The 22,930-nt window shown below is 37.7% G+C and overlaps 1 protein-coding gene across 3 annotated transcripts in view; it reads left to right on the top strand.

The window, feature by feature from the left end:
* The window catches only part of WDR7 (WD repeat domain 7), a 299,401-nt gene extending 276,873 nt beyond the window's left edge, over positions 1 to 22,528 (top strand). For all 3 annotated transcript variants that reach the window (XM_019531753.1, XM_019531750.1, XM_019531752.1), the window contains exons 26-27: positions 16,458 to 16,562; positions 19,530 to 22,528. In XM_019531753.1, coding sequence (XP_019387298.1) covers positions 16,458 to 16,562; positions 19,530 to 19,733 — 309 coding nt within the window. In that variant the 3' untranslated portion in view covers positions 19,734 to 22,528. The remainder of the gene's footprint in view (positions 1 to 16,457; positions 16,563 to 19,529) is intronic.
* The last annotated feature ends 402 nt before the right edge of the window (positions 22,529 to 22,930 follow it).

The raw sequence follows: 22,930 nt of genomic DNA, 5'->3' as shown, positions 1-22,930 counted from the left end.
GCTGTAAACAGACATAAGCAAGCACATGCAAGTAACTTTTTGCAGGATTGGTTTTTGAAATTAAGATTTTTTTCCTCAAAGTTGCTTAAAATTAATTGGAGTTGGAACGCCAAATCTCTGTGGTGGTTCTGAGCATCTCAACAATAACATTTCTAACCCTAGAAATTCGTGGCCGAGGGGTGAAGTGGATGGAAGCAGAGTCAGCAAACGTTTAGTCTTTGATGAAGAGTAAAAGTTTAGACTTTGACTAAGGCTTATTAAAGGTTTGGGACTCTGGCTGAAGTTAATTAGAGAGTGAATAGAGGAGAAGTATGAATAGGCAGTTGCTTCCATAAATTTAACATAGCTATTTTTCTAAGGCGCAAAATACTTTTGAAGGACAAACCCTAATATGCTGGCAGAGAGAGCTCATTTTGCTGGCACTGTCTGCCCCATACGTGTTAGCAAATGCTTTTGTTTAAAGTCCCAGGTCACTGGGGAGTGCTATGGATTTGTGCAGATTTCCCAGTATTGAAGTCCATGAAGCCAAAGGTTAAATACCCTCAAGTGCTCAACACACATTTATGACACTGTATCTTAACTATGTACCCTACAGTTTTTCTTTCAACCTTTTCTGAGTAAAGTTGGGGAGAAGACTCATTGGACCAGCAACAAAAATGTTTAAGGAGAAATTCTTCCTAATTCATTCAAGTGATCTATTCCCACTGATGTCATGGTGTGATCTGTACTGACACAGCCCAGAATAAAGATTAGCCAATAAGACTTCCCCGTAGTCTAAATGGTATCATCACCATGGATAATTTAAATATATAAATACAACACTCAGAGCTTTTTTTTATCTATTGAGAGAGTTATTTGCTTTAAGAAACAGGTTGCAGAGGTCAGTGTAATGCCTCCTATTTTAAATAGAAAGCCTTAGTGAAAAAATGACCCATAGAAATAGGTTTGGCCAGTGGTGAAGGCTAAGAGGTACGTATGGTTTAGGGCCAGAGTTCTCTTGTCTTACCTAACAAGGGGCTAATGAGTAGCCCTTTGTTATAGAGGTGTACAGTTGTAAGCTCTAGGCCTTAGATACAGGATTTATCAAACAGAGATTAAATGAAATAAGACAGATGAAGCAAAGCAAATGCTTTTAACCATTTATATATTTGTATAATAAATTGTACAATAATTCCTTATTGTAAACAAGGAATCTAGAAGGGAAAAAATGGCATATTTATATACAGTGAGATCTCTATTTCAATGCAGTATTATTTTGTATTAAATCTAATCAGCCTTTATTTTGTAATAGGCATTCCTATTAATCAGGAGAGCTGTTAATATGGAATGATAAACTCTCTATGTTGGTTCCTCAGCTGAAAGGATTGTACTGTAATTTTATGATGTTTGCATTTGACACAATAAACCATGTGATATCTAGATACAGAAGTACTTACTGTTTTTTTTTTTTTTTTTAAATCATATCTAAAACAAACTGGAACATTTGGATTATTTCTTTTGTAAAAGGATTCTGGTCTTCCATCATATCTTAGAACAAAAATGTTGACATATCTCATCCTGAAGTTTGTTTAATGACAGAAGCTTACTTTTCATGTTATCTCCCTATTTTAGCTCTCATTCATAAATCTAAATTCTTAGTCTGTGTTTCTGATCAGATTTGGTCAGTGAATTATAACTTTTAAGGTAAGTGAATTACAAATTTGTTTTGCTTTTTGGAGGAACATTTTCCCTTTGTGGAAAAGGCGTTTGTACGATTCATGTCAAAATGTACTTGAGTGTATGGGTGTGGCTTACATGTCTGAACTCTTGTTATAGTATTTTTTTTTTAAGCATCTATCTTACATTGGTAATGAATAACTGGTGAGACATATCATATTGCTGATCTACTGCTGCAGCAAACTGTGTGCACCACAAGAGTAATAGCATTCAGTGGGCTCTAGAGCAAAAAGTAAGTTTTGCTTTTTTGCACCTTATCCAAGTTATTCTAAACAAAGAGAAATAGAATAGTTCTAGGAGAAGTTTTACTCCTAAGTATCTTATTGTTTAATTAACTCAAAATGTGGTCTTCCAAACTAGAACTTAATTAGACAAATAACCAAAGAAAGAAAAGAAGAAAAGCTTTGTCTGGATAGAACAATATAACTTTTTATTTGTTTTCTGCAATATTTAGTAACATCATTTTTTAATGTACTTTATACCACATTATATTATTTAATGCGTTCTAATTTTCTAGCAATTATGTGACTGTTCCTATTAAGGGTTTGATTTGCATGTTGGAAGTTAGTTAAATATAGTCTTTATAATGGATGTGGTTTTGATTCCGCATTGTGCATTTTGGAAAATGTTCAAAGGTTTTTCTTCACATAACGTGCTCTGTAGAGCTAAGATGTCAATCCGAACTTCATGCCATCTATTGAGCATCAACCTTATGGGATTTGTGGTACAAGAATAAATACTGTCAATGCTTTCTAGCAGTTAGTACTTGTAAATTCAAAAGTTGCAGGATGCAGGTTGTTGGGAATTTTATGCATCTTCTAAATTCACCTGTTTACTTTGTTTTTGGTAATATGCTGTGTCCAGATATTAATGAACCAACTTTATTTTTATAAATACATGTATATATAAAGTTTCTATGGTATGACTTTTTTTTCCTTTAAAATGAAAATCCTGCTGGAGATTGCTTTTTGTTCTATCTTCCTGGCCGCTACATAGTGAACCATTAGGAAAAAAATTAAGATGTGACCTGTAAACTATAGCATAGCATTTAGCCTGTCAGCTTTTAGTAATTCTTTTAAAGCTTTAATTTGCACTGCACAGATTAAACTTGAGCAGTAAGAGTCGGTTATCTAATGCATACCGGTTTTCAGATTCGATGTTGCTGGTAAAGTATTAAAAAAATCGTAGCTAGACAAGAATAGAACTGAGCATACAAGAGGAAAAACAAATGCTGTCATTTGGGAATATCTGTTTTATATGTATGGGGGAAGAGTTAATTGCCATATGAATTTTGATAGTGTCATCTGAACTATCTTAAACTGAAAAGAACAGTATGTTCCCTAAAATGTGAATGTAAATCATATGTTTGTAAACATCAGCGTGTGTGAAAAATCGACTGGATTGATTTTTTGGAGATCCACGTGTATAAGTTAATAATATGTGATGGTCTTAGAGAATATGAGACTAGTTCATTGGTTATCCTATTTGGCATCATGTAGCATTTAGTGATATATAGCGATATATTTTAGAAATATTTTGTAAAACACCCTGTAACACTTGGATGGCTGCAGCTGTCATCTAATTTTTTCTGGATTAAGTTTGGTCAAGAAAGAAGCTGCCTCATTTTCTGGTTGTCATTTGCCCAGGAAGTAAAAGCAAATTGTAATGAGGGAATCACAGCAGGAGGACTTCCTAACAAATGAGAAGCATATATTGACTGACAGCCAGCATGCCATTTCAGTGATAAATGTATTTTTATACACTGCTGTTCAAGGTCACTTTGTGCTCTCATTGTATTCTGGCTATCAAATCATGCGATTCACATTTTAATACCAAGTAATCATAATGATTGATGCAAAATTATATTATTGGAGGATTAAAAATTGTCATATATTATATTCAGTTGTAAAAATATATAATACGCTTGCTTTGACTTTATCCTGTTATTATTGAGAAACCATTTGGATGACAGAAAATTTTAAAATACAACTTTTTTTCTTCTTTCCTAATACTGGATTTCATCTTATTGCAGTTAACTGAATTATTTGAGCGAACTTATGCATTTAATTATTTAAAATAATTTTAAATTTGTGACTGGCTTTATTTTGAAAACTTTCAAAGTAATAAACATATATATATGTTTTAAATCACATTTAATGTTTGGAAAAACCATCTTGGAAAAATATTATTGGTGTGAAAATGATAAAAACTTTAAACACCAGAAACGTGTTTAATTTGAGCTACATTCTGGGTAGCTTCATGCTATAAAATGTGCAGATAAGAGCATAAAATAGTGTTAGAAAATTTGATGCTTTGGATAGGTTTGGGGGGAGGAGGGGACAGGGGGGAGTTGTTTGTTTTGAAGAGGAGCAAGACCAGAAGATATGAATACAGTCGATATAGAAAATGAGCTTTCTTAGCAAAGCCATCACATTTGACTATTCCAGATTGTTGTTTACCTACAGCAATGTACATGGATGGACATTGATTAGCAGATTGTATATACGTTTATAGAATCTAGGCTACACAAGAAAAATGGGCAATCGTTCTTGTGAGTGGCATGACAGAGGTAGAATGGGGAAAAGAGGGCTTTTCCATATTTCATTGAGAACGTAGGCCATCAAAGATTAAAGTTATAAAAAATTTTTTTTTCAATTCAGCCATTATGATAATGCAAGAAGTACCACTTGTGGTGAACCCTTTGTACTAGAATGCTATCCAAAAATATTTTTAGTCGGATTTGAGATAAGCTTGTTTTTCTTAAGTGAATCCTTCAGGACGTCCTTGGTGCCACTAAAAATAGGAACCTTAGCTATTAGCTATTTTTTTTTAGTCATAAGGAATAATAAAATGGCAAAGAAAACAAAATAAATGTATTGAAGGCTGGAACTCAAAAAATTTCAAGCTTTGCATCACTGGGAATCCAGCATACCTATGTATTTTACTTTAAATATTTTGTATGTAAAAATATCTGTTAATATTTAAACCCTCTCAGTGAGTGAGTAGGTCAGTGCTGCTGCATTTAGAAAGCAACAAATTGTTTATGTTGGTGTGTTTTAATACATAGATATTGACAACAGTAATCTCTAAAGATCAAGAATTTTTGGATCATAAACATCTTTACAATGTAGGTTAATATATATATATATATATATATATATATATATATATGAGGCACAGCTATAGCAATCTACTCTTTGAAATCAAAGGTCAGTGATATAATGGGAAATTGATTGCTTCCTATCATCTTTTGTAGATCTTGATATATACCAGTCAATTGTTGATATATATCATAAGCATTTATAGAGCTCTCAATTACCAGTTAATTAAATTATGTATTCTGAAATGAGCAAATTGGCCATTTTTTTTATAAATATAAGATGACAGATAGTTGTGGAATAAAATGGATGTAGTATGCTACAAAACAGTAGAGGAGTGCTATGGAAACAGAACTATAGATGGCTTCCTGTACTTTTCACCATTGCTCAAGCTTTGATGATTTGTGGAATCTCTTAAGTTCACCATAGTAGCTATACTGAAGCAGCCCTGCACAGCCTGCAAGGAAAATCCATCTCCTTTAAACAAGAATCCATTTTTAAAGTTTGTTAGTGACCTTTCATATATTCTTGTGACCTCCTTTTGGGTCACGACCCACGGCTTGAGAAACACTGATCTACATCATACATGTTTGTAACTGGATGTGTACACTTGCAATGACATATATGAACAGTAATTTCTATGTGAGGCTGTTAGAGATAGTGAGGCCATTTAGGATGTAGTGGTTTCATTAAGCTGTTGACATTCTTATAAGTCTCTGTTTTAGTCATCAAAGGATCCGACTAGATCCTGGATTACTCCCTGATGTCCAAATAGGAGTTTTAGCATCAAATATTCTTTTCATTGTCAACTGAATGAGAAGTTGTATCTATTGTATCACCATTACTACCCATACTGGCTAGATACAGACAGACAAAAAAACTGAGGCTGAATTGATTCAGTCTTTGCAGGTTAGCCTAAATTGCACAGATTAAACTGAACAAGTGAACAGACATTTACCTTTGATTCAGGAAATGCAGCCACATGCACGGTTCTCTGGCTGTGTTTGCTTCCTCTTCCTGCTTCCCCTCCCCCCCCCCCAAGGTCTTTGGGATTTGCAGTCCAGAATTACAGCAGCAGGACTCTGCAGGGTTGCTTATCATGTCTTCCTGCTTTCAGGTGCCTCTGGGGTTTGTACTCCATATTTGCAACCAGCAGTGAATTTGAACAGGGAAAGGGGTGTTTAATCCCTCTCCCTGGCCCCAGATCACAGCCAGGGTTTGCCTGAGGGGGCAGTCCCCCAAAGACTAGGCTGCATCCCCAGCTGGGCTTGCCCCACCCCTCACCCCTTTGTCAGCCAGCCCTCACTGCTCGAGCTAGGAAGCAGAGGTACAGGGCCAGCCTAGCTCTCAGGATCAGACAGCGCAGCCCAGGGCTGGAAAGCATGCTAGGATGCCAGGGGACTATGATTTATCTTGAACCAGGAACGGATCTGGTACAGAAGTTCCCTAAACTGGTTTGACCCAAATCAGTTAAGTCTGATAATACATTCAACCAGGTCTATCTTAAATCAGGTTCAGTCATTTTGAAACTTGTTAATGTGCACTTAACTTACATTCTGTTGCAGGTTTAAACCAGTTTATGATTACTTAAACTGGTTTATGTGCAGCTTCTGTCCCTAGCCACTACCATTACGTCCAGTTGGATCAGAACAAGAGTGTCAAACATACAGCCCACAGGCCAGATTTAACCCACAGAGCCATGTTGCCTGCCCAGCAGGGCTTGCAGAGGGGCTGGAAATTTGGGGGCAGAATAAGTGGGAGTGAGGCCTCCTGCCAAAATCTGGGGTATGGAGCATTTTTGAAGATGCATGTCAGCAGTGGGGCACAAACAACTACATTAGCCCCTGTTGTCACCCCACAGGGAGCTCTGCAGTCTAGGATCCAGCCCAACAGGTCCAATGAGTTTGACACCCTTGAATTAGAGCAAACCCTCTATCTGAGGCTACTCCTGATAGTGGCTCAGACTTCAACTAGCACAAACTGCATCTGTTTACTTATTTAACAGTACTTCCCAAAAGGAGCATATTGTACTTGGGCTCCATCTGGCACTTTCAGTATAATTCCAAGAATTGATTTAGACTCCCAGCTCCCAGGTCGGGGTTCTGCGTATGAAAAAAATCTCTGCACTTTACCTTGACAACGGGAGGTTGCCAGTAGAAGCCTTTGAGATTGTTTGGCTCTGTTTGTGAGGAATATTGAGACATGGGGTCTTACACAGAAACCTCTAAGGAGGATTACACACAGGTGTGAGTGGGTCACCTATATTCAGTTTCTCTGTATGCCTAGATGGGAGGGAGAAGCCCCCAAATACTCATATATTAACATGAAACCATAGTATATAGAAGGTTGAAAATCATTGATCTAAAGCAGTGATTATCAGCCAGGGTGCTGGGGTACCCTGGGGTGCCGTAAGGTACAAGGACATAAGCAAATAAGCATAGGCTCAGGCTTGTCCCTGCCCCCACCGCCACCCCTACTGCCCAGCCTCTCGGAAAGGAGATAAGCATTGTAATATATCAATTAGTTTTTTAAATGAGGTGTCACTCAATTCACAAAAGTTATGAAGTGGTGGCTTGAGTCCAGTGAAGAGGTGCCTCAAGCTGGGAAAGGCTGAGAGCCACTGATCTGGTGGATCTTTCTTTTTTTTATGACTCCTGCTACCTACTGATAGGGGGAGGGAGGGGAGAAAGGACAGGGTTTTTGCTGTTTTTCTAGCCACAAATGGAGCTATGCTGTGTCTACAAGCTGAGGTTTCAGTGATGGTCAAGTGTCTTTTATTGTCACCAAAATGTCAAGAGTTTGTGTTGCACTCTTCCAGGCATTGGCTTTGAGATAATGACCATCACGACCTAGGCTAGAGTACTGGAATTGTATTTGGTTTAGGGATACTAATGAAAAATGTTGTAGGTTGCTGCTGTTATAGAACCTGGTAACATGACAGCTGAATTGCCGTTTATTAAAATCATTGTTAATCCACGGTAGTTGTTAATCTCTGAGAGCTTCAAAGTCTTTTAATTTTGAAAGTTCAAATAGCCTATCTATCAGAGAATTGACTTATTTTGTACAACTAGGCAGAAGTTGAGAATAGCATCTTTTTAACTTGCCAAGTTACAATTAGGGAGACAGGGTCTTCTCAATGGTTTGTGCCTGTAGAATCTCTTCTTTTTTGATATTTGGTCAGAGCACATTGGTAGAACATTTCAAATTCAGTTTTTTCCTTTTTAATACGTTGAGGTATAATGCTTCTGTTGGATGGATCTGAGCATGTGTCCTTGATAAGAAATATTTTCATTTACCTCTTGTTAAGTTACCCACAGAATTTTGGGAATACGTGCTGATCATGCTGGTGGCAGAGGTCATAAAAATATTAATACATTTCTGCAATGGTTCATTAGTTAATTAAAATGATTATTTTAGTTGATTATCAAAAAACTATAATATGTATGAAGTGATGCACAATATTTAACAAAGAGAGTCACATTTGACAGAAGAATTCACCCCACCTTAGAGTCTGATAAATCCTGGTCCTTGAAATAGGTTGCTCTTAGCTTTAGTATATTGTATGCCACAGAATAGCAACAGTGGCAGGTGCAGAAGTCAAATAGTCTCCCAGGACCATCCCCCATTAAAAAACAGTTGGTAGGGCAGAAGAATACTACAAACAGCTGTGCTTTGTCCCACCGTATCTCCTGTTCAAAATAAAATATAGCCCCATGCCAGTGCCACAGTTATATTGCACGTATGTTAGATGTTTTGCTTTCAATTAATTTACTTCTTCAGAACAGTAAAGATCCAAATGTATAAATAACCCAAAAAGCAGGCTTAAAAATAATAAACTAAATATATAAAAGACTAGTAAACTAAGCTAAACTACCAAGAATAAAAACTAAATGTGATTTTGTAACGTGATTCCCATCCTTCCATGCAGCTTTTAGCATAGTAATAAAATGCCTTGCTAGCCATCCAAGCTTAAAAACAAAGTGCATTGGTTCAAACAGAATGCTGTTGATTGAGCTATATGGATTTTGTGATATGCTTATTTATCTGACAAGTTAATAAAAGGGTGAACATTGCCAAGTGCCCATTGAATAACTCACAGAAAAGGTAAATCTCTGTTTTAAAGGATTAACATCAGCTAGAAAAGTCCATAAATTAAAACATCAAAGCAATTTGGCTCTCTTAGGGATTGTAGTTATTTGGATAAATTGTCAGTGGTTAAAGAGTGCAACAAGTGTGGTAATGCTATTGATTTTCACCTTTGTATTACCAAAACATTTTTCATTGACAAATATTAATTGCTTGTTAAGTGCTAAAGAGTTTGATGGTCTAAGTATTGAGTTCTATAATTAATTGGCCTTTTAGTTTTCCTTATCATTAAGCAGTAGTGATTACATTAAAGACACAGGGGTTTGCTTAAACTGACACATCTTATACATGATATACATTAAGAATTTTTTATAATAGATTCTTAATATAAGCCCTCTTGTAGCAGCAGTATATCTTGCTTCCTATTGTAATGCAATCTGTTGTAAGCTCTGACTATCAGTCGTCAGCTACTCACATGTAAGTCATTCTAACTACAGTTGTTAAGCCTGTGACAGACCCAGTTTTGAACAGAGGGTGCTTGATAATGTTGCAATTTAAAGCACTGTGAAGTTTAAACTGGGCACAGAGTATAAGCAATAATAATACTGGGTGGGTCTATATGTGCTATTAATTTGCTAAAAGCTTACTGTACAGTAAAATACTGTGCAGTAAGCTTTCCCGGGAAGCGCATCTACATGTGTGCCGGTTGGGAGCAGTTCAGTTCTGGGCTAATCCTACCCTGCTCTGCTGCCCTACAGCAGGCAAGGGGAGATCCAGGCTCCCTGGGGACCAGCCCCAGGCTTGCAGGGGACACCAGGGTTGGGCCAGGGCTTCAAGATTTGGAGCTGTCCTGCCTCCATGGCAGCTGCCTCCCAGCCCCATGCCCCTGCCCTGAGCAGCTACCTGCTGTCCGGACCACCCCCCTCTGAGATCAGGCCAGGGGCTGGGACACTGTCCCCTGCCCCAGGCAGCTGCCTGCTTATATTGTGCAGTACAGCATCTCATGTAGACGTGCGCACGTTTCTTTGTCAGAAACCAGTTTCAATTGGTTGTTCATTTCTCAAAGTAGCATCTTAATTGCATTTGTCTAGACAAAAGACATATTTTCAAAAATGGTGTAGGCCCTTATGGTAAACGTGTCTCCAAATTTTGCAGTGCATATATATTTTTTAACCAATTAGAAACTTGATTCTGTGGTCAGTGATCCCATTCACTTCATGGATTCAGGGCCAGCCTTCAGTGGCCTTACCTGCAGAAGTGCTGAATGTCTGTGACTTCCACTGAAGTTAAAGGGTGCTCAGTCTCAGTGCTCTTGTTAATTTGTTTTAATTGGCTTTCACTAAGCATCTACACTTGGAAAAAGCTCGTTAGGATTCTGGTTGGAAGTTGCCTTCAGTGTTATCCTCTCTTTTCTTGAGTCTCCAGAATCTATTTGAGTCTTCTTGCTTCTTCTTTCCAGCACATTTGACTGTTCTTGTTCTGTCTAAAATAGTTACGAGGAAAAAAAATTGCAGTTGTGTATAAAGAGCTCAAATTTGTAACCTTCTTGCCAAGAGCCTGCTCAGCTGTGTAGTATACAACTGAAACTGTATCTTAAAATATACATGAAATAATATAGTTCAGTGTTATGTTTTTGGAGGGGAAAAAAAGCTCTTCCACTTCATCTGCTACATAAGGTTTGAACTTTTAATTAACATTTATTTTGGCAATGGTCCAAAAGATTTTAATTGCATGCTGCTAGTTAAATCAAGATTGGACGTAAATGATTATGTCGATCGGTGGGAAAGGAACAGTGCCTGCAAGCTTTGTTGTATCCCAAGAGCTTTCCCATTTTCAGAAGGGCAGCTGAAGCTAAAACATACATGAGTATGTCCTTTGCCAAGAGATACAAACTACCATTGCTGGGCATTTGAAAATGAGTCTGTTTTCTTGTTAATTCTTGCAGGGATATATGTATTTTAAAACACATTGTACTAGCGTGTCAAGGTATAATGCACCTAGAATGTGCATTTTTTTCATTATCTCATTGCTAGTGTCTTCTGAGTAATGTCATCTGGACATGCATAAGAAGTGGAATCCCAGTTGTATAAATGCCATTATATAGTTCAGCGTACACCTAATTCATGGCATAATTCTGAAATGTGCCAACCACCTCTTCAGGAGGCATTAAGACCACATCCTAGTCCATCTATCAGACATCTAAGGACTTGACTTCTCTTCATCGCAAAATAACTTCTCCCTCTAAAAACCAACCCTATTCGACCTCTAAGACATCTGTGCCTCAGAGTGTCTCAGTATGCAACTTAGTGAATTCCCAGAGGGAAATGATTTTGCCCTGTGAAGATGACATGTGCCATATTGTCAGTTGTCAGTTATACACTTCACTATGTGAGGATCTAGTTTAGTCTGATATGCTAAAAGGAAGAGCACCCTGTTGGCATCCAGCTCATAGAGAAGTCATTGGCCACTACACTTCACTGACAGCAAAACTGATATCCATTTAGAGGGGAAGGCCTAGCGGTAGTGCTCATCTTTTCTCTGGTTATTCCCCTGGACCTGAAACCTGAATTTTAGGCTCATCTCAGCCACAGAGGCTGTCAGTACACAACTTCCATTTCCTAAGAGTACCGTAAGCAGCCAGCTGTAGACTAGGCAGGACTGAGGACAGCCTTCATCCTGCCTGTTGAAGTTGGCCCTCTGGGTGAAAAGGAATGAGAGTAGACCAGAGGAACCTGACTCTGTAGTCCAGGTAGGAGGGTGTTCTTCTGTGGAGAAGGAAACTCATTTTGTTTTTTACCCCAATGCTGGTTTATGTATTATGTAATTTTAAAAAATCACTGTGTAAAATACAAAGCCTCAATGCCTTAACCACCACTAACATCCAGCATCAAAGAGATGCTGTGAACTTTTTTTTTTTAGCTAAGGATTCAGGGACTTTTGCAGAACTTTGTGCTGCCCCAGATGGAACTGGATGGAGGTAGACTTTATTTGCCCATTTTGAAGTGCTTTTCTTTCCAGGCCACTATGGAGATGTGTAAGGAATGTAGGAGTCCTAGCAGTTTTGTGGCTTCTGCCTGAACTAGAATAGGATCCTTTTAAATAACTTAGATCCCAAGAGCTGTGCAAGTGCCACTCAAATGTCTTAAAGGCAGAGTAAGATCTGGGCTGAAATGTGCTCAACTCTGAGTGAGGCAGTATCTTCCTGAAAGTGTTCAACAGCTTGCACAGTCAGCATGTTTCAACAAAAAGATTATTGCGTTCAGTGTTCTATTGAAAAGTAAGCCTGTGGTTTCAGTTTTCCTTCCTATTAAACACTCGTCTGCTTCACAAAGCCACCATTACAACTGGCACTAATTTACTTGATGTCCCTCTCAGTAGAGAAGCACAGTGGAATAAGCATAGTGCTTTAAAATACTTTCTTACCTCAGGGGATGTACAAGTCAGAGTCCAAATATATCAGTATGGAAATTTGGTGTGTGTTATAGTTTTGTGTGCATGGTACCTCTGTATCCATACTCTGGAAAGTCCTAAATCCTGTTGATCAGAAATGTTTTTTACCAGTATTAAATCCACTAAAATATTAGGAATGTTAAATATCAGATTGCATTCTTGTAAAGTTGCCATATAGAAAAGCATATAGTATAGGCCATGCAAAATGTTCCATGATGAGAACCTTGCTTTTGGACAAGCTTGCTTCCCTTTTAACAAATCACTCTGTGCTTCTACTTTAATTATCAAGCTGTCAAGTAAACACCTAGCTGTGCAATTAAAAACTAGCTTTTTAAAGTAACTATTGTAAAAGAAAAGGTGTTCCAGTTAAAGATATATTATGTTCTTGCATTTGACAAATGGCTTGCTTTTGATTTACAAACTGAAATTTGGCAAGAGATTTGTTCATAATAATTTAATTCAGTTTTAAATGCTATGAAGCTGTTAGCACATTTAAAAAGAAGTATCAAGATATTTAGAAGTGAAATGTGTATACCTAAGCTCTCATCTAGTCATTGCTTCTAATGCCTTCCTTGGTCTAGCTGAGCTGCTTATGAGATGATTTCCAACATTTCCATGTACATGACAGATTCTTAAGACATCAAATAATTTTTCCTTGTCATTTGAACAATTAAGCGTGTAAATAGCCTATTTATGCAAAAATAGATTCCTTGTCAGAACGATGGAATTATTTTGTAGAATTTACAGCTCCTGTACTTTTTCTGGACACAGGCCAAAATGCAAGAAACTGCTCATGTGCCTCTAAATCCATGACTAGCAACAATTATGAACAGCTGGAGCACCTTTTGTCCTGTAAGCTTGATCCTGCATTCCTTGAGCATCCAAAATTTTCATTAAAGTCTATGAGAGTTTGGTATACAGAAATATAGGCCCAGGTCAGGTCAAATACAGTGAGGTACAGCCCATGATCCACTAAATCGTCAGTATGAAAAGCAACTGTGATAAGGAAACTAGTATTTGGTTTGAAAGCAAGAATGGGTTCAGTTAGGTTCCTGCCCTGTTCTTTGTCTCCTTTCCTTGGTATTCTCCCCTCTTTCTGCTTTTTCAAAGTCAAGTAGAGCTTGGAGCACAGTCGGGGACAGAAGTGCAGCTCCTTGCTCACCTCAGGGGGAGAGGGTCTCCAATGTACCTGTCCCACCATTCAGCAGGGGCTGAAAAAACCTCAGACCAAATGCCCTCTACTCCCTTTCCCCCCTCCCATTCTGAAAACAGGTCAAGGCCGGGAGATCGCACTGACAGAAGTTACAGAAGATGCTCTGCTTTGAAACTTCTTCATCTAACCCCACATGCAATAAGTGTTCAGATTTTCACCCAATTGACCTTTTTTGAAGTAGTCTGCATCCATGCACTTGTGTTTGGTCATGGCTACAAACCTCTTTCTGTGGCCAGATTGGGCAGAAATTGTCACTTCTGTCCGTGCCCTAAGTATCACTGACCTACTCCTGCAGGTAATTAAGGGTCTTGATGGAGATTAGGTGTTGGAGACTTGTCTGGAGAACATGAACAATTTGTTGGTTCTGAAACAGCCAGTCTACTTGGAAGAATGAAAATTTTCAGTTTGTGTCCTGTCAGTTCAGTTTCATTTGCTGATTCCATGAGAACTGCCAATAAAGAGTGATGTTGAAAACATGCCTGCGCATTTTGGATATGAAAGAAGGCATTTAGACATAGAAAGGAAAAAAATATCTTGCAATAGCAGTTTCCCATCCAAAGTGCAAATAGAGGCCATTCTGTGTACAAGGTGATGCTTGCTAACACTTTGTAGATGCATTTTAGGGGCTTGTTAGACAATTCAGTCTTGAGTTTTTTTTTCTCATTAGCAATTAGAATTTGTAATTAGAATAGAAATGTTCTTCCAAGTACTGAGTGCTCTCTACATAACAGAGAAGGGAGTGTGCTTATTGTTTGTAAGCTTCAAAAAGAGTGATTGCTGTCACAGTAATGACTAATAAATTGTATAATAATATCTTAAATTTAAATATAATTTGTCATATGTTCTTGCTTAAGCAGATTCCTCCCATGTAATGATAAATGCCCAGCATTAAAATGAGACACATTGATGCTGCCTATTGTATTGTATCTTGTCCTATGATTTATTTTATTTTAATTTGCATTAACTCTTCTATTCTACAGATTCTTTACTTAACATATGTTTAATTGTGGTACATAATCATGAAGCCATAACTAAAAAGAATTATACCTTGACGGTTTCTGAGCCATTCTGACTGCACAAGCCCTGAATAGAAACAGACTCCACAACTGTCCTGTTGAGTAGAAAGATCAGCTGAAACCCATAAAAACTGTGCCCTGAGTGAAGTGCACCATCCTAGAAGAGGTCTTGCCCTCTTCTCTGCTAAAAATATCTCATTAAAGGACTGTGGTAATCAACTTCACCAGCCAAAGCATGAGTGGAAACAAAAACATCATTAATGAGGAAAAGGGCATTTTTTGGTTGTTTTTAAAACAGCAGTACTAAGAACCTCGGGAGGGGAGGATTGCCTTGAATCATCAGGAGAAGGTAGCTCCAGCCTGAGTTATATTGGAAGTCTCTGTTTCAGGAGGGTTCTGTTTACCATTTCTCTCCCTAATGTTGCTATTGCTATTTCTCCCATAGTAATGAAACATCTGGGCATTCTTTCTTCTTGGGCTAAAAAGAATCAGAGCTTAGTGAAAAGAAGGCTTTCTTTGCTTCTCATGCCCCACATCTCTACGAGTGTTTGCCAATTGACAGCATGTCACTTACCCAGTAAATAATCGGTATCAAGGTGATAGAAAATGTACCGGCTATGATGTGTGCCTCTCTAAGAGTCAATCGCTGAGCCTTACATACTAATCAAATAGGGTGGAGTCTGTGATTCCAGTATTAGATGTGATTGTTCTAAAGGAGCTATCAGCTGATCTCTGAACTAACATTAACCAGTGGCTGTTACTGAAAACCACAGCAGTAGGCAGGAGACATTTTAACTGAATAGTCCAAGGGATCCACAGTTTCTATGGGCTAGCTGCCACACCAGCTGTTTTCTCCTTGGTAACATAGTACCTTTATATCCAGACAGAGAGGTTATTTTTTTAGCTGTATGCACAAAAGAAAAGGTATTGTGGGTGATAAAGCTGGGAAATATGTGCAAATGTATAGGCCCTCTCTAGGAACTTAATGTACTTTGCAAACAAGTACATTGCAGGTGATAAACTCCACTGGGATTCAGTGAAAAAGAATGAGATTTAGAATTAGGGGGGCAAAAAAATGAGCCCTGGAGGAACTCTAGTGTGAAACACTCATTGTGTAACTGAACAGCATCATGCAGAATGTCTTGTTCCTCAATTGCCGGTTCTGTTGCATTTACAAAGTCTAGGGAGATGATCATCTCCCCAGGAGACAAAGCTGGGCAAGTGTAGATCTGTTCTTTATGCTTGGAATTTTTCTACCCAAGGTAACTGTATAAGCAGATTCTGAATCTGAACCCTAAGAGGATGGCTGTTTTACTGCAAAATCAACAAAAGTATAGATCCCTCTTCTTCTCATTAAGCCAGCAATAGTAAAAGTTTGAACCCTTTATCCCACTCTGACAAAACTTTTTCAGAATACCTGAAAATGAACAAATGTTCACTAGTTTGTGAAAAGCCACCCTAATTCACATTACCAACAACGATGTCCAGACTTTTACTTCAGTATCCCTAATTCATGACTTAGATGCAATGATACAATAGTAACCTGCACATACTGTGCCTGACCTCAAAATAAAGAATGACTTTCTGCCTCCCAGGTGCTCTCTGCCTTACCTTTCACTAGTGCTAAATCTACTCTAAGTTAAATACTGAAACTACATTGGTTTTCTATTTCCCAGACTTGCCATTTGTTCATATTTAGTTTTTAACTTACAGCGATAACCCATATTTATCCATACCTATAATATTTCTGTAGCTGTCTATGCTTTTAAAAGTGCTTGTGTAAAGTATCTGTATGACATCATAATGGTGTTGAATAATGAATTTTCTTATATTCCTTCTCCCTCTCCCTTCCCCTCCCCATCCCTATCCCCCCATTAGACTATCCATGGCCATAAAGGACCAATAACCGCTGTTGCTTTTGCTCCTGATGGACGGTATCTTGCCACTTATTCCAACACAGATAGCCATATCTCCTTTTGGCAGGTAAGATGATGCACATAATGCAAAGATGAATGCAAATAATACTAGTACTGTAGGTGGGACCACCTTTGAATTTGTACAAACCAACACTTTGGACTTTAAAAAACAAATGTCATTATAGTACCAATATAGCCTCCAGTAAAGGACAACATAAAGTATTATAGTTTCTTAAAATTACTATCAAAATCAAGAAATTACAGAATTTAAAGTTGAAATAAAAGCATAAACTCAGCAACTTTCACCGGTAATTTGTGTGCTGCTGTGGGTCTCCCAACAGCTCTTTTTTTTTGCTTTCCCTTCTTTTATTTCCCTACTTATTTTTTCTCCTTCCACACATGTAAACGTGTACACACACACAAGCACATCCACAAAGGTAACTAGATCCCAGTTCATGAGGCTCTTGAACCTCAGTAGAATGCAGGCTTCTCCTATAAGTGTATAAATGTGCATGAATAAGCAGTTTGGACTGCTATCTGTATATCCAGCTTGGGTGCTTATGTAGTTCCTGTTACCAGAGCGTTATCTGAACAAGCGAGAATCTTTTAAAATTTAAAATGGGAAGGTACTGCTTCCTCTGTGTGCAGAGGCCAGTTGAAGCACAGATTCTTAAGTGAGAGAGAGCTGGGTGGGGGGATAGTTGTATACCGGGGGTCCCAAATTTTTAATGCTGCGACCCAGCAGTCACAGCTGACCATGGCCGGAATTTCCGGCTGGAAGACGGGTAAGGATACCCCCAACTCCCGGGCGGGGGAGTGGGTCAAACCCTCCACTGCCACAGGCCCTGCAGAAGGAACCACGGCCTCTCCACCGGGCTCTGGGGGGTCACAGTTTGCCAGTCCATGGCCACTTCCAGTCTGGCAGGCAACTGTGCTGCAGACCAGCAGCCAACCCACTGGGATGTAGCCTGGAGATTGAGGAACCCTGCTGTATACTATAACCATCATTTATGCCTAACGTCCTTCATTTTTACATGTAAAGTTTGTGTAGTGCTAAATGAAAACATTACGTTGTCATAAATATAAAAATTATTGCTCTGGAAATGAGTGGGCCTGATCACATAGTTCAGACAGACAAATACCTATTCATGTTGATGGGAGTTTTTCTAGCATTTGGACATCAACACTGGACCCAGTATGCCTTGCAGCTTGCATTTAATAGTTTTTGATCTACTACCGCAATTGGCTGATGTTAATCAGTAATTCTGCATATGCCATAATAATTACTGAACTATCTTCCTCCACAATATACTCCAATTTCTGAAACAAGGAATTCGATTTGCAAGAATGTTCAACAGTCGGTTGCAGATATTTGGTTTAACTACTCAGGAGGATGGGGAAAGCAATTAGATTTATTGACTTTAATCTCGTACCTGATCTTTTAAAATTAACAAATAAATAATCTCCATATGTTTAAGCACAAGTTGAAAAGTGAAAATTGCTAGATTTTCTAGTGTAAATCCATCCATGTTAAACTAGGTGTTACATAAAGAGTTAAATGTACCTACACATTTAGTTTTAAAATGTGACCTCGTGCACTAGTGATTTTTTTCCCTCTGTGTTCTATTCGGCACTATTATTAATGCAGGAAAATCAGTAACATTAGTCATCTTAAAAGGGTTATTACTCAAGATGATTTAAATTGTGAAAATGTCAGTAGTGCTTGCATGCTCCCTGCTAGAGATGCCATGATTTACACTCTCTGACACCATTCTGCTGCTGAGAAGGACCAGAAAAAGTAATGGTTTATATTTTGTACTGATCAGAATTCAGAACATGAAATCAGCAATAACACATCTTAAATGTCCAAAGATTTGCCAAGGTTTCAAGCGACAAGGTTTAGGCATAGAGCTGGACCATTGTCTACCTGTTTTTCCCGAGATTCTAACACATTTAGATAGAGAGGTTTCCAAGAACATGCAAGCATTTAAGAGACCGTAAAGTTGTGTGAGATAGGGGAGGGGTCCCCTTTTTTTTAAAAACAAAACGACAGAAATGGGAAGCCCACAGATTAACGATTCTCCGTTAAAAGTTAAATCTCATAATATTTTGTTTATATAATGGAATATAAAGCTTTATTATCTCTTTAAGAGCATGGACCATTCCTGTTGTTTTCTACAGCTAAACTCCATGATCTAATAGGTTGAGACCTTTGGTCGAGACCAAATTTTTGTGATTTAACTAGTTTAGATATATTCCAACAGAAGCATATATAGTGTTCATGATTTTTTGATGACTCAGTTTGAAACACAATTTCATGTAGAGGTTTACTGTACAGGATAGAATTTGTTGTAGATTCAAGCTAATTTCTTGATTCAGATCTTGTCATTTTAATATGGAGTAGAGAGAATGAAAGGAAACTTTTTTAAAAGGCTGTAAAGCAAACTGCAAGATAGAAATTACCATTAATTTTGCTGTTAAACTTTGAGTCTAGGTCCTGATGCAGAGCCTAGCGTACAGAAGCTTGATTCTGTTTTTATTTTTGTTTAGAATTTTTTTTAAAGTCAATTTGGTGTTGCCTTATAAGGAAAAAAAGGGAGGAGATAACTCTTAAATATACCCATAAAAATGTTCCTTAAGATACTATGTAGTCTAGGCATCATCTATATTAAACTGACTGTATAAACTCCTCATGAAAAGCAAACAGTAAACTGAGCGTTACTAAATTTAGCACAGGTTTCATTTTGAAGCATGCTGTGGAGAGTTAATTAAGCAGAATCAGAAACATTTTTGAAGCATATGGGTTAGATTCTCAGCCTCCCACTAGTTTAAGTAACAACTCTGTTTGAGTAAGTTAAATGAAACTTCAGTGAAAGGTCATGTGAGATAGCAGCCGTGTAGCTGGCACTGGCCAGAACTGGCACAAGTTTTCAAAAAATGACAAACTAAAAAGGCTTTGTTTCCCCTTAGCTTGCTTTATATAGATAAAGGAATTTGTTGACTTTAGTCTGGACTCTGTTTTCTGTAACTGCAGATGAACACCTCTCTCCTGGGAAGTATTGGAATGCTGAATTCGGCACCCCAGCTCCGCTGCATTAAAACATACCAGGTGCCCCCTGTCCAGCCTGCCTCCCCCGGCTCACACAATGCACTCAAACTGGCCCGGCTGATCTGGACTTCTAATCGCAACGTTATTCTCATGGCTCATGATGGCAAAGAACATCGATTTATGGTCTAGAGTCAGTCTCTTACTAGAAATACATTTTTTGCTTTAATATTCCCTATAATTTTCTCTTTCTTTGTCCTCTTAACACCGGATTACCCACACCAGTGCCTACGTAAGTCATCCAGTGGAATCAGCCAGACTGCAACATTTCTGCATGGTTCTCCAAACCAGCTTGTGCCAGCTGTGGATTCAGAGGCATGCATGCCAGCTCAACAGTACATAGTTATTCTATCGCTGTGTAGGTTTGCCTAGCTATTGATAGGAGGGAAGAAGATGGCTATTGGGGAAGCTCCTGTTGCTCAGTGCAACAGAAGCTTAAAAATCAATAACACTGTGATTGCACTCCTTGACTAGATCAGCGCATTCAAGAATCAAAATCCCAGTTTTTGAGGTTGGGCTGAGTTTAGTCATTTTTCCATTGGGGTTTAAAGTAAGGCACCATCCCTAACTATAAATATTATTTTCCTTCTCAGTTTCTTAAAGAGATTTATTGTTTACCAGAAAAAGGTTCTGTGTTTACGTGTACTTTCTTTGAGTGATTGCTTGAAGTGGTCGCTGGCATACATGTCATAGGGTTTACCAGTTGGCTCCTTGATGACGGTCTAACCAGTTTGAGATTCATGAGAAAGTTCATGAGGAACTGCATTTTTATGGCAGAGTGATGTATTTTCATTTTGAAAAGGCATGCATCTTCAGATAAAGTTCAGGTTCTTAACTGAATTGGAAGTTACTGTTTCTTGTGGCCTGGAAGAAAGTGTGATCAGTCCACACATAAATAAAGAGAATCTCTTAAAGAGGAAAGGACAAGCTTGAAAAGTATAATATTGATACACCAAGGTCTTTTTCTGAGTTCCCTTTGAAGCCACTGCAGGTGTTTGTTTCAGAAAAAGCTTTCTTCTTCCCAAAGCAGCTTCCATTTCTGCTGGATCTTCCAAGGAAAATATAATCCTGCTTTTGTTCCAGTACATCCTATTGCTGCATAAATTATTGTAGTATCACAAATTCCAAGTTTAGCTTTACTGAAGGAACACAGGGGAAGAATGCAAGCACTTACGGCATCGAGCAGACATCATTACTATTTAGCAGCCCAGACTAGGAAAATTTTGGAAATTATTTTGAATGATATTATTTGAATAACATATATATTAGCATTTCCCCCAATAAATGTATTCCTTTGTAATGGAAGCTCTAACTGTTCATATTTTTCCTGTTTTTACATATCTACATTTTTTAAATATTTACTAGTGTGAATATATATTCTGGCTTATGCTAACAGGAAAAAAATCCATAAAATACAATTTAATTTAAACACATGGATGTATATGTTTGTATAGGTTTTATTTTCATTCCATTTTGTCGGGAAAGCTTGCAGAAGAGAAAAGGCACTCATTCAATTATAGCTTGTAAAGTAGTATTTGCAGGAAAAAGACAAGTAAATTAATTTTTTAATGGCTTCTAAAATGCTTTGTGGGTTTGTTTTTTGGGGGATGGGGGTCATGTTTTGTTTTGGAGAAATTAGACGGTTTAGTACACTGTACAGGAAAGTAGGATATACAGTCCAGAATCAGTATATCTGTTGCTTACTATAGTAAAAAAATAAATAAAAATTTAATTAAGACCATTTGGAATGTCACATAATTGCTGTAAATTTTATTCTTTCTAACTATGGCCACAATGTAGTTTCTAGTGGTGGTAAAATACTGTAGTATAACTTAGATTTTTTTTTATGTGAGTTTATGCAACATGCATGTATATTGTATTTATAACAATATAAATGTATATGTAGCCTCAAAAACAGGAAGCAAAGACTTTCAAGTTACACAGTGACTTTTCACCTTAGAGTCAGATATTATAGTGCTGTATTGTTAAGTATAAGCATATAAGGAAAATTAAAAGGTACCCATCATGCAGTCCTCCCTAGGCATTCCTATTATTTACTTCTCTTACACTATTATTTACTTCTCTTACACTATTTTTTTCAAGCACATATGTGTGTTTACTTTCAAATCTGAGATGCGGTTACAGGAAAAATGGAGACATTCCACTATGCCACAAAAAATATTTTCTTTAATACAGTAAAGGGTAGCTTACATTATATGTACATAAAAGTGGTTGTTTAAACTACAGCTTTACTGGATCAGAAAAAAAGAAAAGAAAAATGCCTGTCTGCTTCCATACTGAAAAGCTCAAGGTAGCAAAAAATCAAAAATAAATAAGCTAAATTTTCAGAAGATTAAGACAACTCTTATTAGTGTCTAATGTGCTGTATCTATAAGGACAGTTAAAATTGCAGTTCGCTCCAGTATGTCCATAAAAGCAGCCAAGATTGCAAGTCAGTCACATTAGTGTTACTTGGCTAGGGACTAGAGGAGTGCTTGCGGGGCCGAAATCTCTGCCTGTTTAACAGATATTTGCATATTAGTTAAACACAAATCTCCACTTTGGTGACCTTGTAAAACCTAGTCCCAAACTTCATCACAGCTTAGGTCTCTCAGTACTGCAGTAAAATATGTATTTTCATTCCAGTGTAAGCTTTTAGTGTTTTATTGATTTGTTAGTACTGTATTTGGGCTTGTCCTTGTACATGTAGAGACGTATGTGGCTTCATTGGCAGTTGACAAGCAAAAGATGACATGATGAGACACCTCTATGAAAATGTTGTAATGATTGAAGTCATTGTATATGGTAAATAATTAAAATGCCTGCCTCTCCAGAAACTTCTTGATGATTCCACTTCAAATCTACTGTATGTACTAAATGTCCCTGTGTACATATGTGTGTGGAATAAAACAGAATGGTATTGAAGACTATTGTTCCCATACACTCATCTTAACTTTGTTATAGTTCCCCCACAAATGCATCACTTGCTGATACACCTTTGATATTAACTGTATTGTCATCATGTACGGAAACTTTTTTTTTGACCTTTTTATGAAGCTTATAGTTCACTCAAGAAGACAGAGCTCCTCAAGAGACTCAAAGCCTTAGCCAAAAGGAAGCTAGAAAGAAAGTGGTTCTCTGGTTTTTTTCATAAGAAGCATGATTCAATCAAATAAAGAAAATGTTGGTCTTTTGGAACCTCAATACTGCCCTCTGTAGTGCATGGAAAGTCATGCGCTGCCTTGATAACCACTGCTAGATCCTTTCTAAGCAGGGAAGTAATTGAACCAAATTGTTCATTGAAATTTTCTGACCTGAACTGCTGCCCC

This window comes from Crocodylus porosus, unplaced genomic scaffold, assembly GCF_001723895.1.
Source record: "Crocodylus porosus isolate Cpor-Errol unplaced genomic scaffold, CroPor_comp1, whole genome shotgun sequence".
In the NCBI taxonomy this organism is placed as follows: Eukaryota; Metazoa; Chordata; order Crocodylia; family Crocodylidae; genus Crocodylus; species Crocodylus porosus.
This window is presented reverse-complemented; position numbering and strand designations above follow the sequence as displayed.